Below are 27,331 nucleotides of genomic sequence, written 5' to 3' on the forward strand. Positions count from 1 at the left end.
TGGAACTAAAATAGAAATGCCAACAAGTGCATGAATCTCAGTTTTCTTCTGGCTGTCTCTGCTTCTATTTAACTGCAAACCTGGTGTGTGTCTCCCGCAGCCTGGCCCAGGTACCGTGTCCTGCGGGCTCTGGACATCGGCCAGTACAACTTGGAGATCTCCAATGCAGAGTTGTCTGATGACTCTCTATACGAGTGTCAGGCTACAGAGGCCGCCCTGCGCTCCAGGAGGGCCAAACTCAACGTGCTCAGTAAGTGAACTGATGCAGGAGGCATAGTGTTTTCAGATTTTACCAACAAAGTTTTAGCTAAGGACCTTTCTCAAACTAATCTACTGAATGCATGTACTGATTATGTACGTTTACCTGCATCCATGAGTGCACACTTGCATAAACGAGTTCTTGTTAAAGCGTGAATTTGTGTGCATCACTCCTCCAGTCCCCCCAGAGGACCCAGTAGTTGAGGGATCTCCAGAGCTCCTGCTGATGGCTGGGACTCCATACAACCTGACCTGTGTGACCCGCGGAGCCAAGCCTGCAGCACACATCCAGTGGACCAAGGATGGAGTCGCTGTGGAAGGAGCCCACCAGTCCACGGTGACTCACACACCCACGCAAACATGCACAGGGGAAGCGTCAAGCAACATGACCCACGAGCTTATTACACTACAATGAGATGTGCAGTTTTTTGTTGTTGTTGTTGCCTCCAAAGAGTTTACAGTGCAAATTCTAGGACGTAGAATCTGCTTCTTAGTAAAATCCACTTTCAGGGAGTTTGTTTGTTTATAGGGTTTTTACTGTGGGTATTGTGAAGAGGAATTACAGTATATACACCTCAGGACACGCAGCACCCCTGGAGTCCTGCATTAGAGAAATAGTGTGCAGTGCATGTGCAGATGGGGGACCATATTTATTAAGTTATGCTTTTGAATCCTTACTAATTACAGTTTCTGACCTGTTAACCACACTGGTTCACACATCCACACTGTCAGTAAACTGTAGGTTTTATAGTACCCCAAGGAAAGAGAAGTACGTGTAGATACAAAACGCACACATACAAGACATTAGTTATTTTCTACACTTTACGGTCATGACAAAACCTGAAACACAAAAGACCCAAGATATGTTTAATTAACCCATATGCACAGGCTCTCTTTCTAACACACACTCAGTGTACTAGGTGACAATATATCTGTGATATATTTTGCACTTTTCTCCCACATTCACACTCCCCTAGCTCTCGTATACTCTCCTACACACATGAAATGATGCCTGCAAGCTCGCACACACATACTCAAATATGCACAGAGAAGCAGCAGTAAACACTGACTCACACAGATGTTTTTACATCTCTTGCAGTCAGTTTCATGCTCCCCACACATGCTCATACATATTACATGCTGCTCTTATGTTACTGTGTTACTGACCACGCATTTACACTACAGGGAACGCTGTACACCCTTTCTTGACAGATATTATAGCTGCACTTCAAAACACCCAACCTTCTCAGTCCAAGAAAACTGGCTTTTATATTCTTATTGTACAGAAGAAGATTTTTACAGTAGCTCATGTTTTATGGCTGCAGCTAAGGATTATTTTTATTACTGACTGAAGTATGAAGGATGCATATGAGACATCCCATTACATGTCACAAACTGTGAGCAATGCTTCTTCTGTCCGATAAATTAACCAAAACCCAAATATATTCAGTCTGCAATGACATAGAAGTGAGATACTGTTTCTTTACAGCTTTATCAGCTCATATCTGCTTTCATTTTAGAGGCCAATGTCATTATAAAATTGAATTGCTTGCATTAATTGAAAGAGCATTTTGTGGTTACTTTGCACCATTAAACTTCTTAATTACAATGTGCAAGAACATGGATATTTTAAATACATTTTTTGTATTTGCATTGCATCATGTCTAAAAGTTGTTTCATTCTGTGTCTATCTTCAGATAACTTTCTTCAGTTCTTTTGGTGCCAGTAGTAACCCTCCTGTGTCTCTCCTCCTTCCTCTCGCCCTTCCTCTCATTCCTGTTTTCCTGTTTTCTTCTTTGATTTTTCTCTGTTGGTTCCTCCTCTTTAATTCTACCCACAACCCTCCTCTCCTACTTTTCTTGTTGAACAGGAGGTGCTGCCGGACAGGAAACGAGTGACAACCAGGAGCTACCTGCCCATCACGCCAGTCGACGCCGACAGCGGCTGCAACTTCACCTGTGTGGCGAGTAACCCAGCAGTGCCCATGGGCAAACGAGCTACCGTCAACCTCAACGTCCACCGTACGTTGCTCATTTTCCTCTGTGGTAATGTAAAGCTGCATAGGTGGTACTCAGACGACTGAGGCCAAGAATCACTCATCTTGATCAGCTGCCACAGCACTGTAATTTATCAACCAAATAACGCATCCTCGGCTCATTATTCACAGCCTCTATTTTTCACTGTTCTCCAACCTGGACCTGATTTGCCTGCTTGTGTTGCTTTGGTGCCAGTTTTTTTAATATAATGTATACTTAAAACAGATTTCCTTCAACATCTGCAAAATCAGAAACTGTTCGTGAAAAAATAAGGAAGGACTGCTCACAAGTAAACTACAGTTTGAATATTCTATCATGTTTTTAAACCCAGTCTAGTTAGTAATTAGTGGGATAATAACTGCACTAACAGTGGATGCTGAATCGGTGCTGTGTTAGCAGGAAGGCTGTAGAGAAGTCGTATTTTGCAAGACCAGATTTTATTGTGAAATGTAGCATTTGTGTGACTTGTTTTGTGGGAAATCAATTCTGTTACTGCTTGGCAAAACACACCAGTAATTTGTACCGTCATTCAGTTTATCTGTAATTGTGCACTGAATATGCATCTTTCCATGTGTAGATCCTCCTACGGTGACCCTGTCCATCGAACCTCGCTCTGTCCTGGAGGGGGAGAGAGTCACCTTCACCTGCCAGGCCACTGCCAACCCTCCCATCATGGGCTACAGGTAGGGACAACTTTTTACCAAAAATGAACTTAACATTTCTGCAAAATATATGTTACCATGCCATTTAACAGAAGGCTGCAGCTTTTCAATGCTGGTCCTGCAGAGCAACATTTGGAGCTCGATCAGTTGTTAATGCCTATAGGTTTTCTTTCACCTAGCCCAATCTGTTTGAATCCAGCATCCGGGGGTGGTCCTGAATTGTAATTTCTGCTTAGAGAACAAAATTGGTTCAAGTATTGAACATTTGTACAATTAAACACTGGCTTTTCTCTAAAGTGACACTACTGAAGCAGTGAAATTGCTAAATGCTGGACTTTACCACAGTGGTTTTAATCTGAGGTTTGAAACTCCACCAGAAGGTCCCGATGTGGGAGCTCTGCCAAGTACTTAGGCACTAAGCCTATTGAGTGTATATTAAAATGTCATGTAATGGCAGATGTGCAATATGGTTATATGATTTTGAGCTAGATATCTGTCAACCTACAGAATGGATAACTGAGATGAAGGGAAATTTATCTTTTTATCTTGCAACTGTTCCCTCAGGTAGTGACACCAAAGCCGTATAAATCTTTTTTATAGCTTTAATTGAAAATAAAACATGCATGTCTAATAGTGGAAATCACACATTTGGATCACAACCAAAAAGTTATAAAAGCCATTATTCTTCTGATGTCTCCTGCTGGCAAAGAGACATGATGATTTTTGTAACGGTGATGTGCGTTCCTCCGTCAGGTGGGCTAAAGGTGGCGTGCTGCTGGAGGGCGCCAGGGAGAGCGTGTTTGTCACCACAGCAGATCACTCCTTCTTCACTGAGCCCGTGTCCTGTCAGGTGTTCAACGCCGTGGGAAGCACCAACGTCAGCATTCTGGTGGATGTGCACTGTGAGTAGAGGGCAAACACTGCACTGAGCTGGGTGGGATCCTGATAGCGTGGGGGTGTAGTAAATATATTTATGTGGATTTGTTAAGAGAACCACACAGTTTGTATTTATTGTGCTCTCAGTTAATTCAGTTCAAGTCAACAAAGCCTTATGTTTGTTGTCAAAGTCTATATGTAAATGATAACAAATACACAATCAGAAAAATTGTGTGTATTAAAGTAGAAGACAAAAACACATCTAGCTTAGTGACAAGTGGTTTTATTCTCCTGCTGGTTCTGTTTCATGAACAGTTTTTTCAAGGCCAGCTTTTTTTTTATCTAATAAGTTCTACAAGAAATTTGGAGGAAAACTATTTCTTTTATTTTCAGTCATTTATTCCTAACACCATTTTTAGCCACTTGCTTTCTATTCATTTCTTCTCTCAGTTGGTCCAATACTGGTGGTTGAACCCAGGCCAGTAACAGTGGACGTCGACTCTGACGTCACTCTGAACTGCAAATGGTCTGGAAACCCTCCTCTCACCCTCACCTGGACCAAGAAGGGCTCCAGCATGGTGAGAACATATGAGGATGTACCAAATCCCAGTCACAACCCACTGTACTGTATATTACTGTCTACGACCCCAACCTCATAAATGTTTGCTCAGTTGCAAAGAAGACAAGTTAGTACTGAGAATCTGTCTTCATATCTTAAATCTTTAATTCATGCCTTACAAGTTAAGAAAAGCTTCAAGGAAAAAACTAATAGAGCCTGCTGAGTAAATCAACATGTTTTATTAATTATAGATCCAACTCCCTCCCTCCCTCTTTTTAATATCTCTCCCCGTCTGTCTCTCTCCACCTCACAAACCTACTGCACACTTGTCTACTTGTGTATGTGTCCAGGTGCTCAGCAACAACAACCAGCTGTATCTGAAGTCGGTGAGCCAGGCTGATGCAGGCCAGTATGTCTGTAAGGCCATTGTGCCCCGGATTGGAGTCGGAGAGACTGAGGTTACACTCACCGTCAATGGTCAGTTGCTGTTCAGTTGTTATTAATAACAGTATTGATGTGAGCGCAAATTATGAAATGCGTATCCAGATGTTTCCATGCACAGCAAAAAGCAAGATGGTGGGATATTTACTAAACCGCTTGTAAATTACCATCAGTCTGCAATTAAGTAGTCCATGTGCATTCACTTTCAGATCTGCATGTCGGACTGAGGGCGGAGCAGAGGTGGGCAGGGGGGTAGCTGTGTTCTTTTGTGTTATAGAACATAACCACCATGACACAATCAGAAAATAACTTCTGCTTTATTCGATGACACAATCAGAAAATAACTTCTGCTAGATGCACTGCTTTATTCACACTAACACTGCTCCCTCTCTTCATTCTCTCTAGCTCACTCATCTGTCTGTGCTCTCACTTTCTCTCTCTCTCTCTCTGTGGAGTGGGAAATGGTGCCCAAATTTCAGTGCCTGCTAGAGAGAGAGAGAGAGACAGAGGGAGAAAGAGACAGACTGAGGGGGGAGAGAGAGGGAGACAGAGAAACAGAGAGAGAGGGAGGGAGAGACATAGGGAGAGAAACAACAAGGGAGAGAGAAACCGTGAGAGGGGGAGAGAGGGTGGCAGAGAGAGGGAGGGGGAGACCGAGGGAGAAAGAGACAGACCGAGAGAGAAACAGAGAGGGAGGGAGAGAGAGAGTGACAGGGAGAGAGAAACAGCGAGAGAGAGAGGGACAGCCAGGGGGCGACCGAGAGGGATAGAGAGGGTGACAGGGAGAGAGAAACAGTGAGAGGGGGCGAGAGGGTGACAGAGGGAGGGGGAGACCGAGAGAGACAGAGGGAGAAAGGGACAGACAGAGAAGAAGAGAGAGAGGGTGACAGGGAGAGAGGGGGGGAGGGAGAAACAGAGAGACAGAGAGAGAGAGAGAGACCAGATGTAGTTGAGCAAGCTAGAGAATGAATGAAGAGGAGCAGTGTTGGTCAGAATAAAGCAGTGAATCAAAGAGGTAAAATGTTATTTTCTGACTGTACCATGGTGTTTATGTTCTATAGCACAAAAACACAGCTACACCTCTGCACAACCCTGAAGAAAGGATTTTGTGTGAATGCAGAGTGCGCTTACATCCTCCTGTCTGTTCTGCTATGGCCTCCGACCTGCACCATGCGTTTAACTAAGCTCCGCCCCCAGTCCGTCACAGAGATGCACAGATCTGAAACTGAATGCAGGTAGCTACTGTAATCACTTAGGAAGCGCATTGCATTCACCAAACAAAAAAAAAACAAAACAAAGGATTTTATTATGAGATAACACAGGAGTTGGAGTGCTGCAGAATTTACCTGAAATTCATTAAGTTTTAACAAATTTTTTAGTATCAAATTAATTCGGTGATAGTTGTCAGTGCATCCAATAGTAACAACAAAAGTGAACTGTTAATAATTCGGATACTTGGTGGTGCATAACGTAAACGAATATAGGCTGAAAATGGGGTTCAAAGTTGCTGCCTATGGTACAACTCCCTCTACACACCCATCAGGCATAACGTTATGACCACCTGCACTTCAATGCAACACTTCCGCCTTAACAGTCAGAGGTGTCTGTATAGTATTAACCTGCCCATTGACATGCAGTACGTGAGAGGGTCAGAATACTAGGAACACCTCTGGATACAATGTTGTCCAGTACAACAACACCTTTAACTGTGACCTCAATAATAAACATATCATTGAGTTTATACATTTGACAATCTCACCAAAAAGACATTTTGAGCTTCATAAACACAGACATTAAGAGAGAAGTGTTGCACTGAAGTGCATACAGATGTATGGATGGTCATAATGTTATGCCTGATCGGTGTATACAGTACATGCACTGAGCAGGAGTTGGAAAACTTCAGATCCTGCTTGAGAAACATTGGGTTTTTAAGATTTTGTGAGTATTAATGCAATTTTGACAGCACATCCAGCAGTAGGCCAGGTAGCATAATGAGTTGCTAAGCGCTAATTCAGCATATTTAGCGTTTCAAAACAAACAAACATAGGCTAGGCTAAAAATAACACCCACATAACATATCCTAGCCTACTTCCTGTTTCTTGTCAAAAGTTATCTGTTTGAACAAGCGACGACTATTCATGTTTAATGTTGTCAAATTGTGAAATCAGGATCTCTCTTTCTGTTTAAGAAGACAAAGGCATTATAGGCTACCTGATTTAATTGTCTCGATCCTGTAAGTATAATGTTGTCATAGGAGTTACTGTGGGCTGCAGTTTGGGTGCTGTTTTTAGCCTATATTAGGTTTTTGGAGCGCCAAGTACACCCTTATTAACTATTATCAGCTCATTTTTGCTCTGTGCTATTGGGTGTACTGAGAGAATTGCGTTAATACTGAAGAAACATTAAAAACCCAATGTTTCCCAAGCAGGTTCTGAAGTTTTCCAGCTTCTGCTCAGTACATGTACTGTATATACTGTATAATGAGTTACACTGTAGGCAGCAACTTTGAAGCCTGTAAGTTTTGGAACACAAAGTGTGCAAATTAACTTAACAGTTCACCTTTGCTATGCACTATTGGATGTACCGACAACTATCACTGAATTACTTCGATACGGAAGAATTTGTTAAAAGGCAGGTTCTACAGCGTTCCAACCCCTGCATTATCCTACGCGATACTGTAAGCTCTTCCAATTTGTTTTTCTTTGGTGAATGCAGTGTGCTTTGTAAATTCCCAATTTGTTTTTAAACTAACAAAATCAGAAAACAGCTGTTTGTTTCCCTATTTCTAAATGGCACTTGAGAAACAACTGCTTGTTTTGTGATGTTGGTTTTCTCATTTCAAACCAAAAATACAGCGGCCATTGGGTCAACACCCACTCCCCTCCTCAAACTCAGTCTCAACACTGACGAGCCACTGGTACACCTGCTTTCTCTTGTCATTTAATTTCAGCCACCGAGGGGATTTCTATATATTTCTATTCTCTAGCTCTAAATGCAAACACCTTTACATATTACATGAGATCAAACATTCAGATTCCAGTGGTGCCGTTATCTTTTTCCCCAGCGCCAAACCTCGCGGCGACTTCTGAGTAAATATCCCCCAGTGTGTTTATTTTTATCTAGAAATCAGTCTGGAGCCGTGTAAGTATCTGTATGTCCCTGGCAGCTAAAGCCAGTGAACGTACAGAACAGAGTACAGTACTGCATGGTTCTAATAACACTGTCAACCTGGCCTGATTCATTCCAACACAAGCCTGACCCGAGTCCAACAGTTAATTTTTTTAGCTGTAAACTGCTCCAAAGCCAATATTTCAATGCCACAAGCCTCGTCCAGAAAGACCATCAATTACCTGATAAATCAACACCGTTTCACCAAGAACGTAATAGAAAGCAAGTTCAAATGCTCCCTAATCCTTCACCAGCTGACAAAGTGCCTGGTCAAACCAATGGCGTTCACCGGCACATCCCTACAAAACAGAGTACAGTAAGTGGTGCTGAATGCCCGGGGACATGGCGACTGCTCTCACAATCGTTCACCGACAACACAATATGTTAACATGGTTAATTCTAAGCAACCTATTCATACCATCCACTCCTTTTTTCACGAATGACTGCAAACCATGATGCGGCACCTTCGTGGAGTTGTTTTCACTCCAGCAGAGTTAAGCTATGCTGGATGCTGCATAGATATAACAGCACTTTCCACTTTGGGCTCTGAAGCTGTTATACTGACTGTCCACAACTAAAATTCTCATCTATAGATTGTCTGCGCAAGCAGCTTTTTATGTCACATAGTTATGCTTTAAGTCTTGGACATGGGAATCCACTATTCATTTCTCGTTTCAAGTGTCATTGTTGTCTCCTACAACCACGACAGTCTCAGCTGTAAATACACAAAGCAGAGAAAATGTAAATTGTGTCTTATCCTCACTGGAGTTCTCATATTTATGTAAATGTGGTAAATATCCTCCAACCCTTTCTAATTCCTCCCTGAGTGTACGTCTCTCTGCCCTGTGCTATCTCAGGCCCTCCAATCATCTCCAGTGAGCCGGTCCAGTATGCTGTCAGAGGAGAGAGAGGGGAGATCAAGTGTTACATCGCCAGCACCCCCCCACCTGATAAGATTGTAAGTCCATCTTGGGAGGTGTAATCGGCCACAGAGGTGCTCGACCTTTTCAGATTGCATCTGCCTCAAGCGGAATCCGGATCACAACTCTTTGTCCACCCTGGAAAAAAACAGAATGATCTTTAGTTTCTCTTTTCAGCTTCTATTACTAGCTAAGTGTCATTGTTCTCCAACTGTGTCACAAGAACAATCTGTTCCTTCTCTGTGGAGGAAGGTGTGACTCATCAAAAAACAGCTGCTGTGGTGTTTGGTTCAAATGAAAGGAGACGGTGTGCTAGAGACATGCAGAAAATCCAGAGTGCAGCACTCGATTAAACTACAGTTTAATATATATGTGCGTTATATAACTTATGACATAAGTGGTATTGTGTGTGATTATACTGTAAACCTTAAAAAAAGAAAATAGCAAACTGCTCACAAATCACAAATACAAAGGCTGAAAACGAAATAAATCTAGTAAAGTCATCCGAGCCTGAAAGCTAGGATGAGTGAGATCGAGTGTGGGGGTGAAACAGATTGAAATGAAAGAGCCAGAGAGATGGAGAGTAAAAAACCTGTACCTTTCAGCATCAATTATCCAATTGTGCAATGCCGACATGACAGAAATCAGAGCTTTTAGGAAGCTTCAGTTCCTTTGCTGCACTGGCAGAGAGCTCAGAGCGTATAATGTGATACGACACTATAGTCTCAGCTTAATGCAGAGACACAAGGACTTATAAAATATGGAGTGTGATGCTGTGTGTAAAAGAGTCGGTGAGAGAAACTATGGTGATAAAGAAAGAACCAAGGCCTGTGAGAAGCCGACAGTGACAGAAAAAGACGCATTATGTGAGATTGTCAGGGGAAAAAAAGAGGATTAAGCAGAAGATTTGGAGCTTTTTAAAATTTCTCCCTCACTGAGTCTTGATCATCTTCTCCTGTTTAATTTTTTCAAGCCAGGTTAAAAGGTATATTAGCCCAACATGAGTCTATGTATATTTAATCTCATCATGCTGCATACTTAATACTTTAATACCTCCCTCAGCAGATACTGAGTAGAAAAAGCTGCTTGAGTTCTTAATCACGAATGTACACTTGCTGCATTGTGTGTGTTTCTCTGATTTGTTGTTTCTGTAATTTTAATTAGGCTTGCTGTATACTGCACGGGGGGGGAACTAGTTACCAGGGTGTGAGAATCTAATTTGTTTTGCTTAAAATATATTTCCTGCACAGATTGGCGTTGGTTTCTCTTAACCTTTCTGAACACAGCCCATCTGTTGGCTTAATGTTTACTTGTGACTCTGTACCTGAGTCTATTGTTGTTAACACGCTTTAGCATAAGATAAAGTGACATTAGCATTATTGATCCCTGAGGGGAAATAGAGGATTGCAGCAGTAAACAGTAGAGTTTAGATCAAAATAAAACAAATTAAACATATTGGTGTCTTCATCACACTAATCCAGAGCTCCTACCGGCAGGAACATCTGATTTACAGATGTTTTAGCCTGCCGGTATACCAGGACTTTGGTCTTAAATTACAGCACAGCTGCTGTGCTTTATAAATAGTGGCCAAATTGAGCAAGTGCTAATACAGATGAAACGAGAATACAGCCAAGCAGAGGTATTAAATGGCCAGCTCTGAACAACGTGACGAACACACACAACAATACAAACACAGGGGCTAAAGCTCAGGAGCACAGCGATACAAACAGCTGACACGGCAAGGCAACTGGCTGAAGACAGCACAACACACAAACAGGCACAGAACTAACAATTGCTCAGACAACAAGTCAAACTCAGGTAAAAAATAACAGCACCAAAAATACCAGCTTGACTACAGAGAGAAGACAATAAGCTCTAGGAAGCAGTAACAGGTAGGACACTCTGAGAACAGGAAGCATTCAAGTAACTATATACCAAGATCTACAAAGTACAGGCACTACAGAAAAAACGGACTCACAGCTTACACATAACCAAGAAACTGGCCAGGTATCAGAGGACGCCAAGTGTGCATACAAGCATGGATAGATTACTGAACAGGCCCAAAGGATCGGGGGCCCCTGGGCCAGAGCCTCTGTATGAAGTGACTTAACATTTCTTGTTGGAAAGTGAAACAACTACAAAGACATGAAACAAGTACAAGGACATGCAGAACAACCTCTGAGATAAAAAAGCAAAAATGTGCAAAAATAACCACAGTCACTAAAAAGAGAAGCAAAATCACAAAAAAAAGAAATGAACAAAAACTGAGTGAAGTAAAGTAACAGATGCAAAATGACCACAGATGCAGTTATGATGAAAAGAAGGTACACCCTCCTTCAGTTCTATATTACTATCCATCAGGGCCTTAAAAACTATAGCATGGACTTCGCCACCATCTATAATAATCTATATAAGATTATAATAACAACAACAACAACAACAATGATAACCTCAGGTAACAGCAGCAAACCAACAGATTTCAATATGTGGTCAGTGCTTCCCAAAAGTAAACCAACATTAATAAATCAAGTGGGAATATAAAAGTATACCCTCCTACTTCCACGATCATTGAGACTAAGCACAGCCAGCTGATACTAATCAAATGCACAAGATTAGTCACTCATCATTAAGTGTGACTCCCTGTATAAAAGCAGAACTTTTGGTAGTTCTGGAGCACTGAGGTGTGTAACTACATCATGCCAAGAAAAAAAGGACATCACCCATGACCTCAGAGAAGCAACAGTCACTGCTCATCAGTCTGGAGAGGGTTACAGGGCCATCTCGAAACAATTTGGAACATCTCAAAATCCACCATTCTACAGTAAGACAGACTGTTTACTAATGGAGAGCCTTCAAAACAGCTGCCAATCTTTCTAGGAGCAGGCATTGCAGCAAATCCAGCCCAAGGTCAGATCATTCAATGGCCAGAGGTATAAAATAAAAAAAAGCTACATTATGTGACCTACAGGCCTCTATAAGCACATTAAATGTTTAGGTTTACAAGAGCACAGTTAGAAAAAGACAAGAATGGCTTTCACAAAAAAGGTGTCTAGGGAAAAGTCTTTTCTCTCCAAACAGAATATGGCAGCAAGACTCAGGTTTGCAAAACTGCATCTGAACAAATCACAGAGGTTTTGGAACATCCCTTGGACTGATGAAACCAAAGTGGAGATGTCTGGGCATCATGCACACATATCACCATAAACACCACATATCAACGGTGGTGGAGGACTGATGATTGGGGCTTGTTTTGCAGCCACAGGACCTGGAAAACTTCCAGTCACTGAGATGACAATGAGCTCCACTTTATACCAGAATATTCTTGAGACAAATGTGAGGCCATCTGTCCAGCAGCTTAAACTGGGCTGACACTGGGTCATGCAATAAGACAATGACACCAAACACATCAGCAAATCGACATCTGAATGAATAAAGAAGACAAATAAAAATCAAGGAGGTGGAATGGCATAAGTCAAAGTCCAGACCTCAGCCGCACTGAGATGCTGTGTCAGGATGTTGAGCTGTGCATAAGCAAGTGCCCTCCAATATCAATTAACTGAAGCAATGTTGTAGAGAAGAGTGGGCCAGCATTTCTCCACAACGATATGAGAGATTGATCAACTCCGATCAATTACATCAAGCTATTGCTGCTAAAGGTGGTTCTACATGTTACCCACTTATAGGGTGTACTTTTATTTTCCCACCTGGTTTCTGAAATGTCGAGGTCCACACAATTGTTTTAGGCTTTGATAAAAACAGAATTTGAGGAGGGTGTACTTTCTTTTTTACCATGACTGTGTAAACACCAGTGGCGGGCCGTCAGGGCCAGCAAGGCCTTCTCTGCTGGCCTAAACACTATTAGAAGCACTGACCTACATTTACAACCGAAATTCTAATATTTGTTCCATGAAATTGTATTAATTTATTCCCAACAGTCTGTTCTCTTCATTTCGTAGTATTTCTCTTGGCTGCACCGCTTCCAGTACGTGTATGTGGATGTTAGATTTTTTGTCCAATCAGATTTCAGCCTCTATGTGTTGCCATGTCAATCTAATCTGCCCAGGGCCTTCAGAATCAGAAGTGCTGGCCCATGTAACTTAAACTATATTAGCAATGGGACTGTTTCTTTAACCAATCAGATTTCAAATTCGCCTCACAGGGCCAGCTAGCTGGCCCACAATGATGTCAGCATTTTTCCGTTCTCTGATTGGTTGGTCAGAGCAAACCTAGAAAAGGGCTTACGATGGAACTGAAACGCAGAGATCACAGTTGCGGTTGTAGTATAGAGGTTTTGGAGGTGTCTTAACTGGGTTTCTTGCTTCAGTAAAAACGGTATTCACCCTCAATATGTGAAATACCTCTCTCTCTGTAATGCCACACTTTATTATATTGCGTTTTTGTATAGCATTGATGGTTTCTATAATTGCGACATACAGTGGTGATATTAAGAGGTGAATTAAGTCGGGTAAGTCTCCACTGAAGGCCCAGGTACCAAATGCACGGCCCGCCACTGGTAAACACAAAATGACCACAGAGATGCAAAACAAAACATAAAGCACTAAACAAACCAGAAAGAGATGAAGGAATTAAAAAGAGAAGCAACAATTAGAAAGAAATGAAAAACAACCAAAGACATGCAAACTGGCCACAACTAGATGCAAAATTATTTAAACAAGATGCAAATCGACCACTGAGATGCAAAACAAACTACAAAGTGATGCAAAACTACCAGATAGAGGCTCTTAAACTCTTGGGTCTTGCACCTATGTAGGAGGTTGGGGGTCTTTTACTGCGCCCCGTGTCATGATCTGTCCTGCATACAAGAGAGTCTAAACAAAGAAACAAGGCAAACAGGCCCAAATCCAAAAGGAAAAGTGGGTTACAGGAGAAAATACAGGGGCCAGGTGTTTTAGAGTGTTTGAGGGGTAATTCCTATGCCGTCATTCCAATGCCCCCGGGAACCACGCTGTACATGTTTCCATCGTCTCAGAAACAGTTCGTTCCCAAGCTGAAAAATGTGATATCTGGCCCTGCTCAGAAGAGTCCCAAAGCGTGCTACTCCGCCCCCAACCCGGCCGTCTACATCACTACATTCTAATTGGCAGAAAGAAAACTTGAACAACAGTAACTGTCTCAGCTGAAGAAAGAGACTCGCCCTCTTAAAAAAAAGGAGGAGATGGCTGGCCAGCTGGTCTGGGTATTGAGCGGTTCCCGGTGGCAGTGAAATGACGGCATTAGTCACCGATCCATCACTGAATAAAAGCAGAGTGCTGTCTTATAAGCTGACTGACTGCAGGTGCATGAAGCCAGATCTAACCAGAGCGGGTAAAGCTGGAGCAAAAATCAAAAACAAGACAGGGGTGGAAGAGCACCAAAGTAAAAGCTCTAAACAGAAAGTGCTGTGACTCACTGATACTTCTACAATATGTGTTTCAAGGTTTGGGCATGGAAGGAGAACGTGTGGGAGAAGGAGAAGGGCACCCTGATGGAGAGGTACACCGTGGAGCAGAGTAAACCTCCATCCCAGGGCGGCGCCGTTCTCTCCACACTCACCATCAACAATGTCATGGAGTCCGACTTCCACTCGCCATACAACTGCACCGCCTGGAACGCCTTCGGACCGGGCACCATGATCATCACCCTGGAGGAAACGGGTATGGAAGCAAATAAGACTTTGGGTGTCAGCTGAAAACAGTAATCCTAACACATACAGCAGTTTTTATTCATATTGTAGCAGAAACAAACTAATCCTCCAGATTTACACTACTTCTGAAGTATTACCAATGTCATGTCAGTTAATTGACACAATTGTGGCAAATGATATTCAATTCAAGGACTTTATTAAACTGTAGCTGAGGGTTTTTAAGTTAAATGCACCCTGTGAAGTTTTTTTTTATACTGGTAGTGGTCCTGTTGATGGATGCATTATGAGAACTGCATACTTTGAAATAGCATCCATTCATTCACCTGGGGAGAAAAAAGTAGCCTGGTCCTGTACATGTTTTATGAGAAAGAAAATGTGTTCATCCGGCTTGTTAGGCTTTAAGGAAACATTAAACTGAGAAACACTGTTACATTCAGTGCTTCTGAATTTAATGTATCAAAAACCAAACAGTTGTTTACAGTAAAAACTCTACAGGGTACCTTTAATGTCCCTGAATAACATGCTCATCTCTCTCACAAACGGAAGCGCCCCTGAGCCAGATTATTAAGTCGTGGCCTCAGCTGGAGGATGGATAGTGGTGCTGCTTCATTCTGGATGGTTACTCGTTTTATTTAGAGAGCTTGCTGTGTGACATTACATTGAGAAAAAAATTTTTTTTTCATGCTCTTTCAGCTTTATTCATTCAGCTGTCAGATTTTGTAGGCTTCAGAAAATCTATCATCTTAAAGAGAGAGAGGAGAAGGCTAAGTGTTTTATCCCCTGTCTGACATGCATGCCTTATCAATATAACCGGCTCACAGATATGACATATTAAGCTAAGAAACCACAGGATTTATGCTTAAAGACACATCTGTGCAGGTTTCTGTAACAATGAGGGAGCAGCTGTCTCTCAACCCAGACCCTCTCTCTTTTTCAGATATTGTTCCAGTGGGAATTATCGCCGGTGGAACAGTGGGCTCCTCAATTCTACTGATTATGTTACTACTGGCACTCGGCTTCTTCCTCTACCGCCAACGCAAAGGCAGTGAGTGCACTCAGTGCTTCTCTAGTGTGTGCACGGGCACGTGCACACACACACGTACTACATGTTTGTCAGTCTCTTGGTCCACTCTCCCTGTCTGTCATTTTACCTTTACACAAAAAGGAGCGTATGCCAGCTGTACAGCTTTTATTTAAAGAAGATTCATGAATATTCGTATAATAAGCCAAACTGCCTTAAAACGCCTACTTTATGTTTCCCTTTTCATTCTTCCATTATGGAACAGTACGATCATTTATACAATAGGCTGTATTTATATGCTACACATACACTAGATAGTGTCCTTAAATAACATGGCATTTAATGTGATGAGCCGAACTCCGATATTATTTCTACAGCAATCTGTTTGGCATACACAAACAACGCTTCAACGTACCACAGAGCTACAGTATGAACACGTGGCATCTTCAAGTTTAATTTCAGGCCACTCCACAGCAGCTAAAGAACTGGGAAAGACAATGAAGGTGACTGGCAAAGTCCCCGGAGGGATTTTCTGGGGACAAGAGTATATTTGCTGGTTCAGAGCTGATAACACCACCACAGAGAAGCTATCGTTTGGAAAGAGAAACTCAAACAAACAGCGCTGCTGCTCCAGATAAGCAGGCTCCCATTTGTTGTCTATGAAGCTGCTCAAGACTTTGGCAGATTTAAATCTTTACTTTTGAGTATTCTGGCTGTGGAAGGGAGTTGATCATGTAGACAAATCGTTGACTGCTCTGTACTAGGGTCAGAGGAATTAAACTGAGCAGTGTTATCATTTCACATTGCATGTGGCAGTGTTTAACATAGAAACATAACCGCTTTATTAAAGTTTGGCTGTGATAGAGAAGACTGCCCCGTCGCTCCTAGCTAACATGAAATATAGTTCATCTCTGCCTCTGCATATTTAACCTTGTGCTGCTGTTGCCTTAATGTTTATGACAGCACTTAATTCAGGCTTGTGCCACATTGGAACTGTTACTGAAATATGACCAGGTCCAACCTAATGAGATTGCCATCGTGACTTTTATGTCTAAGGAACCCTGGCACTTATTCAAATATGAAAGAACATATAAATTTGCCAGCAGGTTTATGTAAAGTAAGAAGGTATGTGTCTGAAGAGGGTGAAAAGGCTGTAGATTCATCATCTTGTTCAAAATATTTTGTTGCACCTACTGTAGTTGTTTAACCAAGAAAGACCTGAGGTCAAACTGGAAGAAACGTTAACCTTGTCATTACGCCCTGAGGTGTTTTTTTTTTTTTGTATTAAAACATTGTGTATAATTTTAAGTGATAAAGTCCTCAGATACTTTTTCATGGCATTTGAGACAAACTAAATAAATATATATTTCAATTTTTTTTAATGACATTTCTAAAAAAAAAATTCTACTTGCCCAAGTTTTTGTTTAAAAAATGGCAACTGCACAATGTTATTTTTGAAACTAGAAGTCGATAAACATATGGGCTTTAAACTGTGTGAAATTTAGTAAGACTCATTTTCAGACAATATATTATATATTTAGAAGAAAAAAAAATCAGCAAAGATCGGCTCCAAAATCTTCTTCCTCATGATTTTCAACTGTAACGGCCCCTAACAAAGAAATGTCAAATGGTTGTGCAGTTTTCTGACTAATGAAGGGTAATACTGAGGTCCTCAGAATTCATTTACCTCTGTGTTACGAGCCCGCTGGCCTGCCAAAATGCTTAATGCACTATTATTAGGAGAGAAAGGCAAACAACAGCCCAGATGAAAACAGCATTGAACAGAATAAATTGTTGTTTTTTAACCAGACTGTCAGTTTCTCTTGACACTGACCCAGATGATGACTGGAGGTTTTCCTTCCAGGTCGCCGGGGTGTCACCCTCGGTAAGCCAGACATCAAGGTAGAGACAGTCAACAAAGAGACGCACAGCCTGGAGGAGGAGGTGGCCGACGTCTCCACGGCAACCCGAATGGTCAAGGCCATGTACTCCGTGAGTAGACACCCATCTGAGACACCGGGGCCCTGGAGAAGAGGCGTATGGGTCAATGGCCTTAAATGTGCAAATACACCGACCAGCTTGGCAGGAGAGGCGCTTACACACACACACACACACACACACACACACACACACACACACAGAGCCCAAAAGTTAGTACATAGTGTACATACACACAAAATGAGAAAGCCTGACAAGAAAGGGCATATAAACATACAAGACTTTTTTTAGACAGAGACTCTGCTATACTGGTGTTAAGCTGGCGCGTCTTTATTGCTTTGCCTATTTGCACTGAACTAAAAAGACCAGCATATTGCCGCCCAAGTGTTCTCTTTCACAGACACTGGCATCGCGGTATTAGAGGCGTAACCCTATAACACACATCGGAAATTAAAAGCACACCAGTGAGGTTGTTGCTTTTAAATAGTGGCGGGAGAACAGAGCAGCGTTGTACTTTGGCTCATCCTGAACACTGACGGCATGTTTCAGATCCAGAGTTGTCGCGCGTATTGTAGGTTACAATGTGTTAATGGCTATAATCACAGATTCCGTTTCTGCCGAACAACATTAAAATTTACATCTTCCTGGTGGCATGTCCCAGAAACAACACCCCATCAAAACGTCACACCTCCACTCAACGCACCAGGTCATCTCTCCCCTTTTACACAGAGGCCAAAGCAGAAGGACTGCACCACTTTCACTACACCTTGTGGAGGAATAAAGGAGGGTCAACGCTGACCCCTCATGGTACCTGTTATACAGAATGGTGTGGTGGCAAGTTGGGCTTGAATGTGCACCATGAAGTAGGGTACATACACATTCCAAATGCACAAAAACACAAATTACACAGTTTCTTGCACACACATTTTAACGCTGCGTTCCTTCCAAAAAAAACGTTCAACCCTGGAAATCCTGGAGAATCCAAATCGACAAAGCTCCTTTGGTGCCGTTTTTAAGCTTCGCCCAAAACCCTGTTTTCCAACAACTAAGCGTTTCTCGTCTTCCATTCTCTTGGAATGAAAAACCTGAAACTGTTTTCCTCTCCCCTCCCTCTCTTCCTCCTCCTTTCCTTTCTCACCCTCCCTCTTTCCGTGTGTGTGTTTTGTTGTTTGATGGTTTAGTTTCTGCCCTCTGTTTCCCTCTCTCCCTCCACTCAGCCATTCAAAGACGACATGGACCTGAAGCAGGACATCAGGAGCGAGGGCGACACTCGGGAGGAGTACGAGCTCAAGGTGAGACAGCTGGTCGCTCAGAGCCGTTTCAGCATTGTGACAGTTTTGTTCTGCAGCATCTATAACACCATGTCCTGCTTGGTGCACAGGCATATCACATGGCATATCCATCATTAAGCGCTCATTACACACTCCTGCTTTCTTCTCGGGTTTGGCATTTGCACCGGAGTTAAAAGCTTGGCTTTCATAACAAGTGGTTCTCTATGCATCATTAACAAGATTCTGCTAGGTCAGAGCATGATCAACCCCTCATTTTGGTTCCTTTACACTGGAGTGGAGCTAAAATTGCCTCATAACCTCAAATTCCTTGGGGGCTTTTAATTCTCACTTTCGCAGACTCAACAAACTAAAAGAGGAAACAAATTGCTTCAAACATTCTTTGTGTGGATGCATCCTAGTACTACAGTACCTCTGTTCCAGAGTTAGCCTCCACCCAGGTGTTTATCCTACTAAAGTGAAGCTGTATCATTATGTCTCATGTTCACCCACATACCATTACATGTTTGGAAGAAAGTTCAACAAGAACATGCCACCAACTGCACCCAGACCATCAAGTGTGTCAGCCTGCAGATTGACTGACAGTACACAGTATGAGCAGTATGTAGTGTAATAGGAGATTAGTCACTTCAGTGCAGCAAATGTTTTTTGAACATCTTAAAATATTATTTTATCACAGTGTGTCCTGATTTTACTCATGTTTTGTCCCATTTATACATATATAAAGTTTCATAGGCCCAGCTAACCAGAGAACAGATCAGGACTGTCTTTACTGTCTGGCTGGCATGATATTATTGTTATTTACAGTAAAGAAGTTAGGACTGAAAAGTTAACAGTCTTGTCTGTGATCACAGGATCCAACCAACGGCTACTACAACGTCCGAGCCACCACCCACGACGACGCGCGCCCCCAGTCCCGTGCCATCCACTACCAGGGAGAGTTCCGCTCCCCAAACCCAAACAGCGGACCAGTCGGTGCCACATCCAGTGGGCCCTCGGCTTCTCCCAGCGGTGCAGTTCCTCCCAGCGCAGTGCCAGGTTCAAGGGCCGGCTGCTACGACCCCCGCCCGCCTTCCAGGATGTCCCACGCCACCTACGCCCATTTCAACACCTACTCCAGGGTAGCACAGAGCCAGCAGGCACCTCCCAATCCAGCTCTTCAGTCACCTGGAGATTACCCTGGAGACTGCGGCCTGCTGGACAACACGACCCAGCTCACCTATGACAACTACGGATACCCCTCCCAGTATCCCAGCTACCGCATGGGTTTTGCTCCGACTATTGAGGAAGGGCCGGCCTATGAGATGTATCCAACGGGACAAGGGACCGGGCCAGGACAACAGAGTCCTGAGACGGGGCTGGGGAAGTATGGAAGCTCCACCCGTTTCTCATACTCCTCTCCACCCTCTGACTATTCCCACAGACACACACAGCGCATGCAGACTCATGTGTGAGATACACATATACATGCAGCAGCAGTACTTATTACACATAAAGGCAAAAATACCTTGAAACTTTAAAAAAAAAAACAACAAAAAAAAACTCCCCTTTCTATACATAAACATTCAAGAATCCATTTTCTGTTTCCACAGCAACCAATGCATGGACCTTGGTTCATTTTCTGAACCGTTAAAACACCGCAACAATGCACAGCAGTTAGCAGTGTCGCATATACTATAGTTAGCAGCAATACATACAACACATGCAAAGTGACATTCATCTGTGCAGACCCTCTGTTGTGTGCAGTGTTTATGCTCCAACAAAAGCAACAGCAAAAGCCACAATCAAGAGACAGAAGGTGAAGAAGCAGCGCACTTTGGTGACAGGAAGAAGAGGAGCGCCAGGAGGTGAGGGGGGAGCACAGGAACCTTTTTCTTCTTGCTCTTTTACCCTGCATCACATTTTCCTCCCATCCCATCTTTGTAAATAAGAGCAAATTCAGATTCACTTTAAAGTTATTTAGTGGATAAACTTACAGTGTGATGCAGTACAGCGACCAACAGCAAAACTCCCAGTAATCCACCGATTCTCACATATTGCAAAACACACACACACACACACAGATTTTTAAAAACTCATTTGTTCCTGTGTATTGCAATGGGGCAGCTTGGACTACAAATCTCTCTGGCACTTTCTGATCCCCTCTCCTCACTAAAACCTGCCCGGTGGCTATTTCTTACAAGATCTACCTTGATTTAATTGGGACAAAGCTTCTTAAGGTGGTACAGTGAGTGACCAGAGTGCCAGTGCTTATGTGCCAACACACACAAGCTATTTGAGGTGTGTCTTCTTTTGTAAAGTGTTCACTGAGATACTCTGGATGACGAGGTTTCATATGTGCCACATCTAAGAGGAAAGGAGCGGTAGCACGCATCCCTACTGTATATGCTCCTCCTCATCGCTCATTTTTAGAATCATGATACATTTCTATACTTAACAATTCACTCAAGATCAATGCTGTAAACAGTATTTGTGAAACAAGCTAGGGCGGGAGCGCTTTTTCATTCTATGACTTTTTGCTATTTGTAAAAAAAACAAAGGGGGAAAAACTTCCCGACCCTTAAGTGTCAAAAATGTTTGTTTCTCTCACTTGCACAGTAGAATAGATTTTTTTCCCCATATTTATACTGAAACTTATGAAAAAAAAAGGCATTCAGAAACATTTTATAGTATTTTTATAAGGAGTTGTGGACCAAAGGTTCAGAGTTTTGGGTGACACTCACTTTTTAACGTGTACACAGCAGAGTTTCTTTCTTTAAAAAGAAACGGGCGGTGTTTTTAAAGTGGTTGTTGTAGACTTAAATTAGAAAACCTGAAGAGCTTCATTCCAAAAGAGTGACTATCCAACTGGGAAAGGCCTCGTAGATGGATGTCTCTGTTTGGGGTCAAACTCTTCCTTTGACTTCCGGTCTTCTGACCGGACTGCCTTGATAAAACATTGATGACATTCAAAACGATGGGTGGAAAACAAGCAGCTGCTCAGTTTGAACTGTGCTGCAAACAGCGTAAGAAACAAGAAGGTTCAAGTGTAGCCTAACATATCAACACGAAGGTACAGAGGCTTCTATCTAGCTCATACAGTACTTTGTATATTTATGTGTAAGTATGCTCGTTTCCTAACCGCAAATGCAAATGTGGTGGTATTTTATGTGCAAGATTTTTCCATTATGTTGTATCATTTGGCCTTTAGGACCACGTGTTCAGAATGATCAGCATTTAAAATGTTTCTTTAGTCTGACCTCTACTGATGCATCTACTCGAGATTTTATATTTCACTGAATCTCCACTGCGACATTACGCAAATGTCTCCCACTGAAAAGGAAATCTGATTGGTCTGTTTGGTCTTCAAATGCACGAGGTGCATTAGAAAACCTGAAGTTTGCAGTTTGCAGAGTTTTCATTCTGGCTGACGACAGTAGCAAGTGCAACTGCTAAGTTTGAGCAGTAAAATGATATTTTCTTTTCTTTCCTTGTATAAAAATCTTTATGAAACTCCTACACAATCCAGTGACCATAAACAAACCTCCCTGCTAAACATGAAACATTACTTGCTGTATAAAAACTCCTACAGCAGACGCTGCCGTTGCCAACATTGGTTTTCAGACATTTAATTGTGGAGAACTAAAGTTTTGAATGGTTTTGCCTGATCCATGTTGTTCTCTCCAAGCAGAATTATTCCTTCTGTTATAAAACTGTGTCTTTAAAGAAACAAACTGATTTCACATTGGCTGTTTAGAAGCAGAGAGCCCAAGAAACGATGAGGCACTTCTTTGGATGACCACCTCCACAGGAGTTCGTTTAGAGTGGATACTGCACTTAAACATTTGCCCAGAGCAGCTACTTGTGCTAAAACAAGGTCAATGAACGTGGCTCATTTGCTCTGAGCTTTGTCAGTGAGACTGGATCCGACACGCTTCACCGTTTTTTGGTGACATTTATGTTGATTAGGACCGACAGCATCAGTCTCTACAGTATACTGAACTTGAAATTAGGTTCCATCATTAATGCAACTTCTTTTTAAGAAGAGACACTGAGTAATACTATGTGACTTATTAAAACTTTATAATATTTTTACTTTTCTCAAGAGCACATCTGTATAAGGTGAAATCGGGATCAGAATGTCACATTTTTCATTTATACATCTATAATTTACACATTCAAAATGTATTTTCAGCCTTTTAAATCCTAGTTTCAGTTACAAATTATGATCCTGTCCTGATTTCACCTTACACAGATGTGAAAAAAAGGTCATTATTACTTAGTGTCTCTTTAAAATGAAGTTGCATTAATGATGTAACCTCATCATTTCAGGTTCAGTATACAGTAGAGACCAATGCTGTGGATCCTAATCAACACATGATGGCTGTGAGACGGTAGGATGAAAAGTGTTGGATCCGATCTCACTAACAAAGCTCAGTGTGTGAACATGAGCCACTTCTACAACAGACGGGAGCTTCAGGGCAGACGAGCCACTTGTTTTTCACCGACCCTGCTTTAGTGCCAGTAGCTGCTGCTTCATCACATAAGGAAAGAGGTGTTCTATGCAACAGAGATTCACCCACTTGTTTCCACAGCTAAGTGATGGGAGGTGACGCTTCACAAACTAGAATCACAGCTTCACAGCTGTATGCCTCCGTCAACCAGTCGCATTAATGAGAATGGCACAGACACGAGGTCAGCGTGACCTTTGACCTCTAAATTTAATCAGTTCATCCTTAAATCTGAGTGGATGTTTGTGCCAAATTTCTACAAGGCCTTTCTGAGATATCACGTTCACAAGAATGGGACGGACGGACAAGCTGAAAACATAAGGCCTCGAGCCACAGCTATCAGCAGCGCAGAGGCATAAAAACCAGATGCTGCAAAGTGGAGCCAGAAATCTCAGAACCTCCAGAGGTAATCACTGAGCCTCGATACTCGTCAGCAACACTATCATCTCCTCACAGATACAGGATATTATGTTAAGTTTATGCTAAGGGGCAGGAAGAAAATGTATTTATTGCGCCCTATTTTGAATAAACACTTTCAGACAGGAAACCACAGCCACATTATTTCTGATTAGACTATCAGATGGAACCTTGTAGCTCCAAGGTCACTATATAAAGCATTTCAGCAGTTATGTAGAGAAGAACAGCAGATGGAGCACCCTTTTAAATTTATATGGTTATCACAGCCTTGGTGCTGCATACTATTACCTCTTTACAACCTTTTTACAGACTTGTAGCTGTGCAGTATTTTGCATCTGACTTGCAATGTCGTCGTGACCTTGCGTAGAATGAGTTTGACACCGAGGAGGTACTGAGGCCAAGCAAATACACGGCCAGGCCAACCAGGTACTTAGTCATGACCTCTTAACTATTTACAGTCTGCTGACAGTGGGGGGTATATAAATATGTACAAGACACCATAAATGCCAAAAATGCTAAACAGATGTTTTTATATGGTTCTTTAATGAAAAAAAATCTGGTTTGGAAGGGAATGTGGAAGCATCGACTCCGCTAGTTGTTATTTCACGTCTTTCCATGTGCACCTCTCACTGCAGTGTTTACTCATATTCTTTACTCTGGTCTTCTCCTGTCACATATTAATGGCCACCTAGCAGCTTGCAAATTCAGAGGTTAAAACCGTGTTTAAGGAAAAAAGGTGTTTATTTCATGATCTCCTTTGTTTCTCTGAATATTAGTATTTTAAAACTTATTTTACTTTGTGGTGTTCACCTGTGGAAGACGAGTCAAACATGTTTAATACACAGTGTTTTATGTTATTGTGTGTGTGTTGGATAGGATGGGTTCTGATTAATCAACCCAGCAAACAAACACTGAGGGTACGTGCACATCTGTGGCCAAAGCTGTCTGTCAACTAGGCCAGGCCCACAGCTAACTGCTCTGTTCCATGCTGAGCTGTGCCATCCTTGGCCAAGAGTGACTCGAGTGGCTCAGTGTCCACTTTTACATTTTGGGGTCTGCAGTGAGAGCCAAAAGACTGGGGGGGGGACTGAGCAGACAAACTAATGCAGCAGCCATTTGTGTTTATTGTGCTTATGTGTGCTCATGGGTGACTGTGTGTGTACTACCGCTCTGTGTCTCCATACATGCACATGTGACCATCTGTGAACATGCATGCGTGTGCATGTAACCCTAGTGTGTTTTCATACCATAATAGAAGTGTTGGGGCCACTGGACTGTAGAAATTAGGGTTTGACTGATGGCGTAGAGTAAAGCCATGTCATCCCCCACCGCCGACCTACAGCGGGGCTCACTACATACGTACGAAGCAGCAGTCACAAAGCTTCAGAATCTTTAGTGTCAAGATTTCTTGTGTTAATATAATTCTGTTAGCACTTCCAATAGCACAAAAGTGAACTGTTAGTAGTTTGGTGTCCTTAATGTTCCACAATGTAAACATCTATATGCTACAAAAAGGAGCCCACAATAACTCACTGTATCCATGGCAACATTATAGGCTACTTCCTGTTTCTTATAAATGTAGGCTACGATCTGTTCATGAGCGAAGTTGTAACATTTGTGACATTTTCCAAAATACTATGCAAACACCCCCACACTATTTAACCTCATATTCATTATATAGGTAACTTATATAGGACGTAGACAGTGGAATCAGGCAGACGATGAAGCCTTGGTTTTCTCAAACAGCAGTGACTGACAACCACTACAACCTTTTACCAGATCCTGATCTCTGGATCTTATTATGAGAAAGCAAACATTTAATAGTCAAAACTCATGTGAATAGATAAAAACGGTTGCCATGGAGACCTTGTGTGGCATTGTCGAATTAGCTATTAGCAGCTGATTTACATTAATACGGAAGAATCTGACATTTCTCAAGCAGGTTCTGAAGATTTCCAACTACTGCTCAGTACATGCACATAGTGAGTTACACTGTAGGCTGCAACTTGGGGCCCGTCTATTTGTTGATGTTTTGGAACACTACACACCCCAAATCAGCTACCAGCAGTTCTCTTTTGCTATGTACTATTGAATGTACTGACAACGATCACTTTAATACTAAAGAATTCTTTAAGCCTGATGATTTCTGCTGCGCTACCCTGCTTTATCTCATAATTACGAGATAAGAACCGCCAATATTTTTTCATTGGTGAATGCAATGTGAGTCCATAGGCGAGATTACAAAAATGCAACAATGAGGAAATCTCCTGTTCAGGAGCAGTTTTATACAACACGTATTGTATAACAGAAACTTTTGCTTCTCAATAAAAATCTAAGGTTTCCCTTTCAAAGTTCTCTCAACTCCTGCAACACATCAGTAGCCTAATATTCAGCTTTGTCAAAGGCATGACTGATTATGATTTGCCTGCACTTCATAGCAGTAATGAGCGGGTAGAGAACGAGAGCTTCGTTTGGCCGCCACCAATGCCTAGTATCCCACTCACTGAGAAAACAGACCAACCAGAGCTCTGCTGGCTGATCCTGGGCCTGCTTTACCCTCAACACTAACTACTTCAATGAAAGACAGAAACAAGAAACTCTTAAATCAACATGCCAATCAATCAATCACTTAACTGCCGCAAAGCTGGAATGCTTAAAATAAAAATAGTCAATTTCAAAAGGTGTTGACTATTGAGAGAAAACAGTAACACTGCTCAGTAACAAAGCCACGTCAGTCAAACCCTAGTAGAGAGCAGGACAGGAGGAAGCGGCCGAGCTGGTCAACTCGCCCCTCATCCAGCTGCTGTCTGACCATCTGCTCTGTCAAACATCTGCATGAGTGAGCAGGAGAAACTGATGTTCTGCTTGGTGTCATGAAGACGATGATCAGGACAGTGAGAAGGATTCATACCGCGCCTAATTATGTGTGGAGGTGCCAGAGGGGTGTGTTCAAATAACTGTGTTCTCCACTCCACTGCTTTCTTTTTTATCCATATACAGAATATTGTTCACGTGTATTATGTTCCAATTGGGTTGGTATTTGTTTATCCCTTTTATTCAAGAACTGTACAAACCATACGGGATGAGATATTATTGAAATTTTCTTTTCATGTTTCTCTGTTTGATTTCTGTTGTTTCCGTCAAATTGTATGTAATTATTTTTCCACAGTATTGCAGACAATAAAACAGACCACTTTCATAAGATCAGTGGTAACAACTGCTTTCATTTGTTTTGCCGTCACTGAGTTTACAAGGCACGTTTCTTACATTTAGAGGTTTTGTTTGTGTTTTTAAATAAAGATTGTACATCATACATGCTGCTGTTTATTTAGGTCAAACTTTATTTTTGGTCAGCACTGTGCATTACAACAGAAGGTGGCCACACAGCCCCGAGTAGTTTGTCTTCTTCTCATTTCGCTGTGCCAAGCAGCAATTTGCTCAATGCCCCCCCCCCCTCAAACGCCCCCCCCCCCCCCGGGGAAAACATTATAAATAAATATATAGTCATTCTTTAGCAGTGGAAGTTGGAACACATGAAACTTAACAACATGCACTGTGGCTGACTGATGGGAGAAGCTTAACCTCTGGTCAACTCGGCTATAACCATGTCTC

At 42.2% G+C, this 27,331-nt stretch overlaps 1 protein-coding gene across 3 annotated transcripts in view; it reads left to right on the forward strand.

Annotated features, from left to right (window-relative positions):
* The window catches only part of kirrel1b (kirre like nephrin family adhesion molecule 1b), a 72,287-nt gene extending 45,310 nt beyond the window's left edge, over nt 1–26,977 (forward strand). For 2 of the 3 annotated variants that reach the window (XM_020624696.1, XM_020624697.1), the window contains exons 3-15: nt 101–250; nt 438–595; nt 2,129–2,279; nt 2,872–2,977; nt 3,710–3,858; nt 4,283–4,410; nt 4,742–4,868; nt 8,858–8,958; nt 14,358–14,574; nt 15,502–15,609; nt 17,450–17,577; nt 18,705–18,815; nt 19,667–26,977. In XM_020624696.1, coding sequence (XP_020480352.1) covers nt 101–250; nt 438–595; nt 2,129–2,279; nt 2,872–2,977; nt 3,710–3,858; nt 4,283–4,410; nt 4,742–4,868; nt 8,858–8,958; nt 14,358–14,574; nt 15,502–15,609; nt 17,450–17,577; nt 18,705–18,815; nt 19,667–20,266 — 2,234 coding nt within the window. In that variant the 3' untranslated portion in view covers nt 20,267–26,977. The remainder of the gene's footprint in view (nt 1–100; nt 251–437; nt 596–2,128; nt 2,280–2,871; nt 2,978–3,709; nt 3,859–4,282; nt 4,411–4,741; nt 4,869–8,857; nt 8,959–14,357; nt 14,575–15,501; nt 15,610–17,449; nt 17,578–18,704; nt 18,816–19,666) is intronic. The other variant, XM_020624698.1, reaches the window with a different exon arrangement.
* Nucleotides 26,978–27,331: the final 354 nt, after the last annotated feature.

Source organism: Monopterus albus, unplaced genomic scaffold (assembly GCF_001952655.1).
Source record: "Monopterus albus unplaced genomic scaffold, M_albus_1.0 scaffold335.1, whole genome shotgun sequence".
Taxonomy (NCBI): Eukaryota; Metazoa; Chordata; class Actinopteri; order Synbranchiformes; family Synbranchidae; genus Monopterus; species Monopterus albus.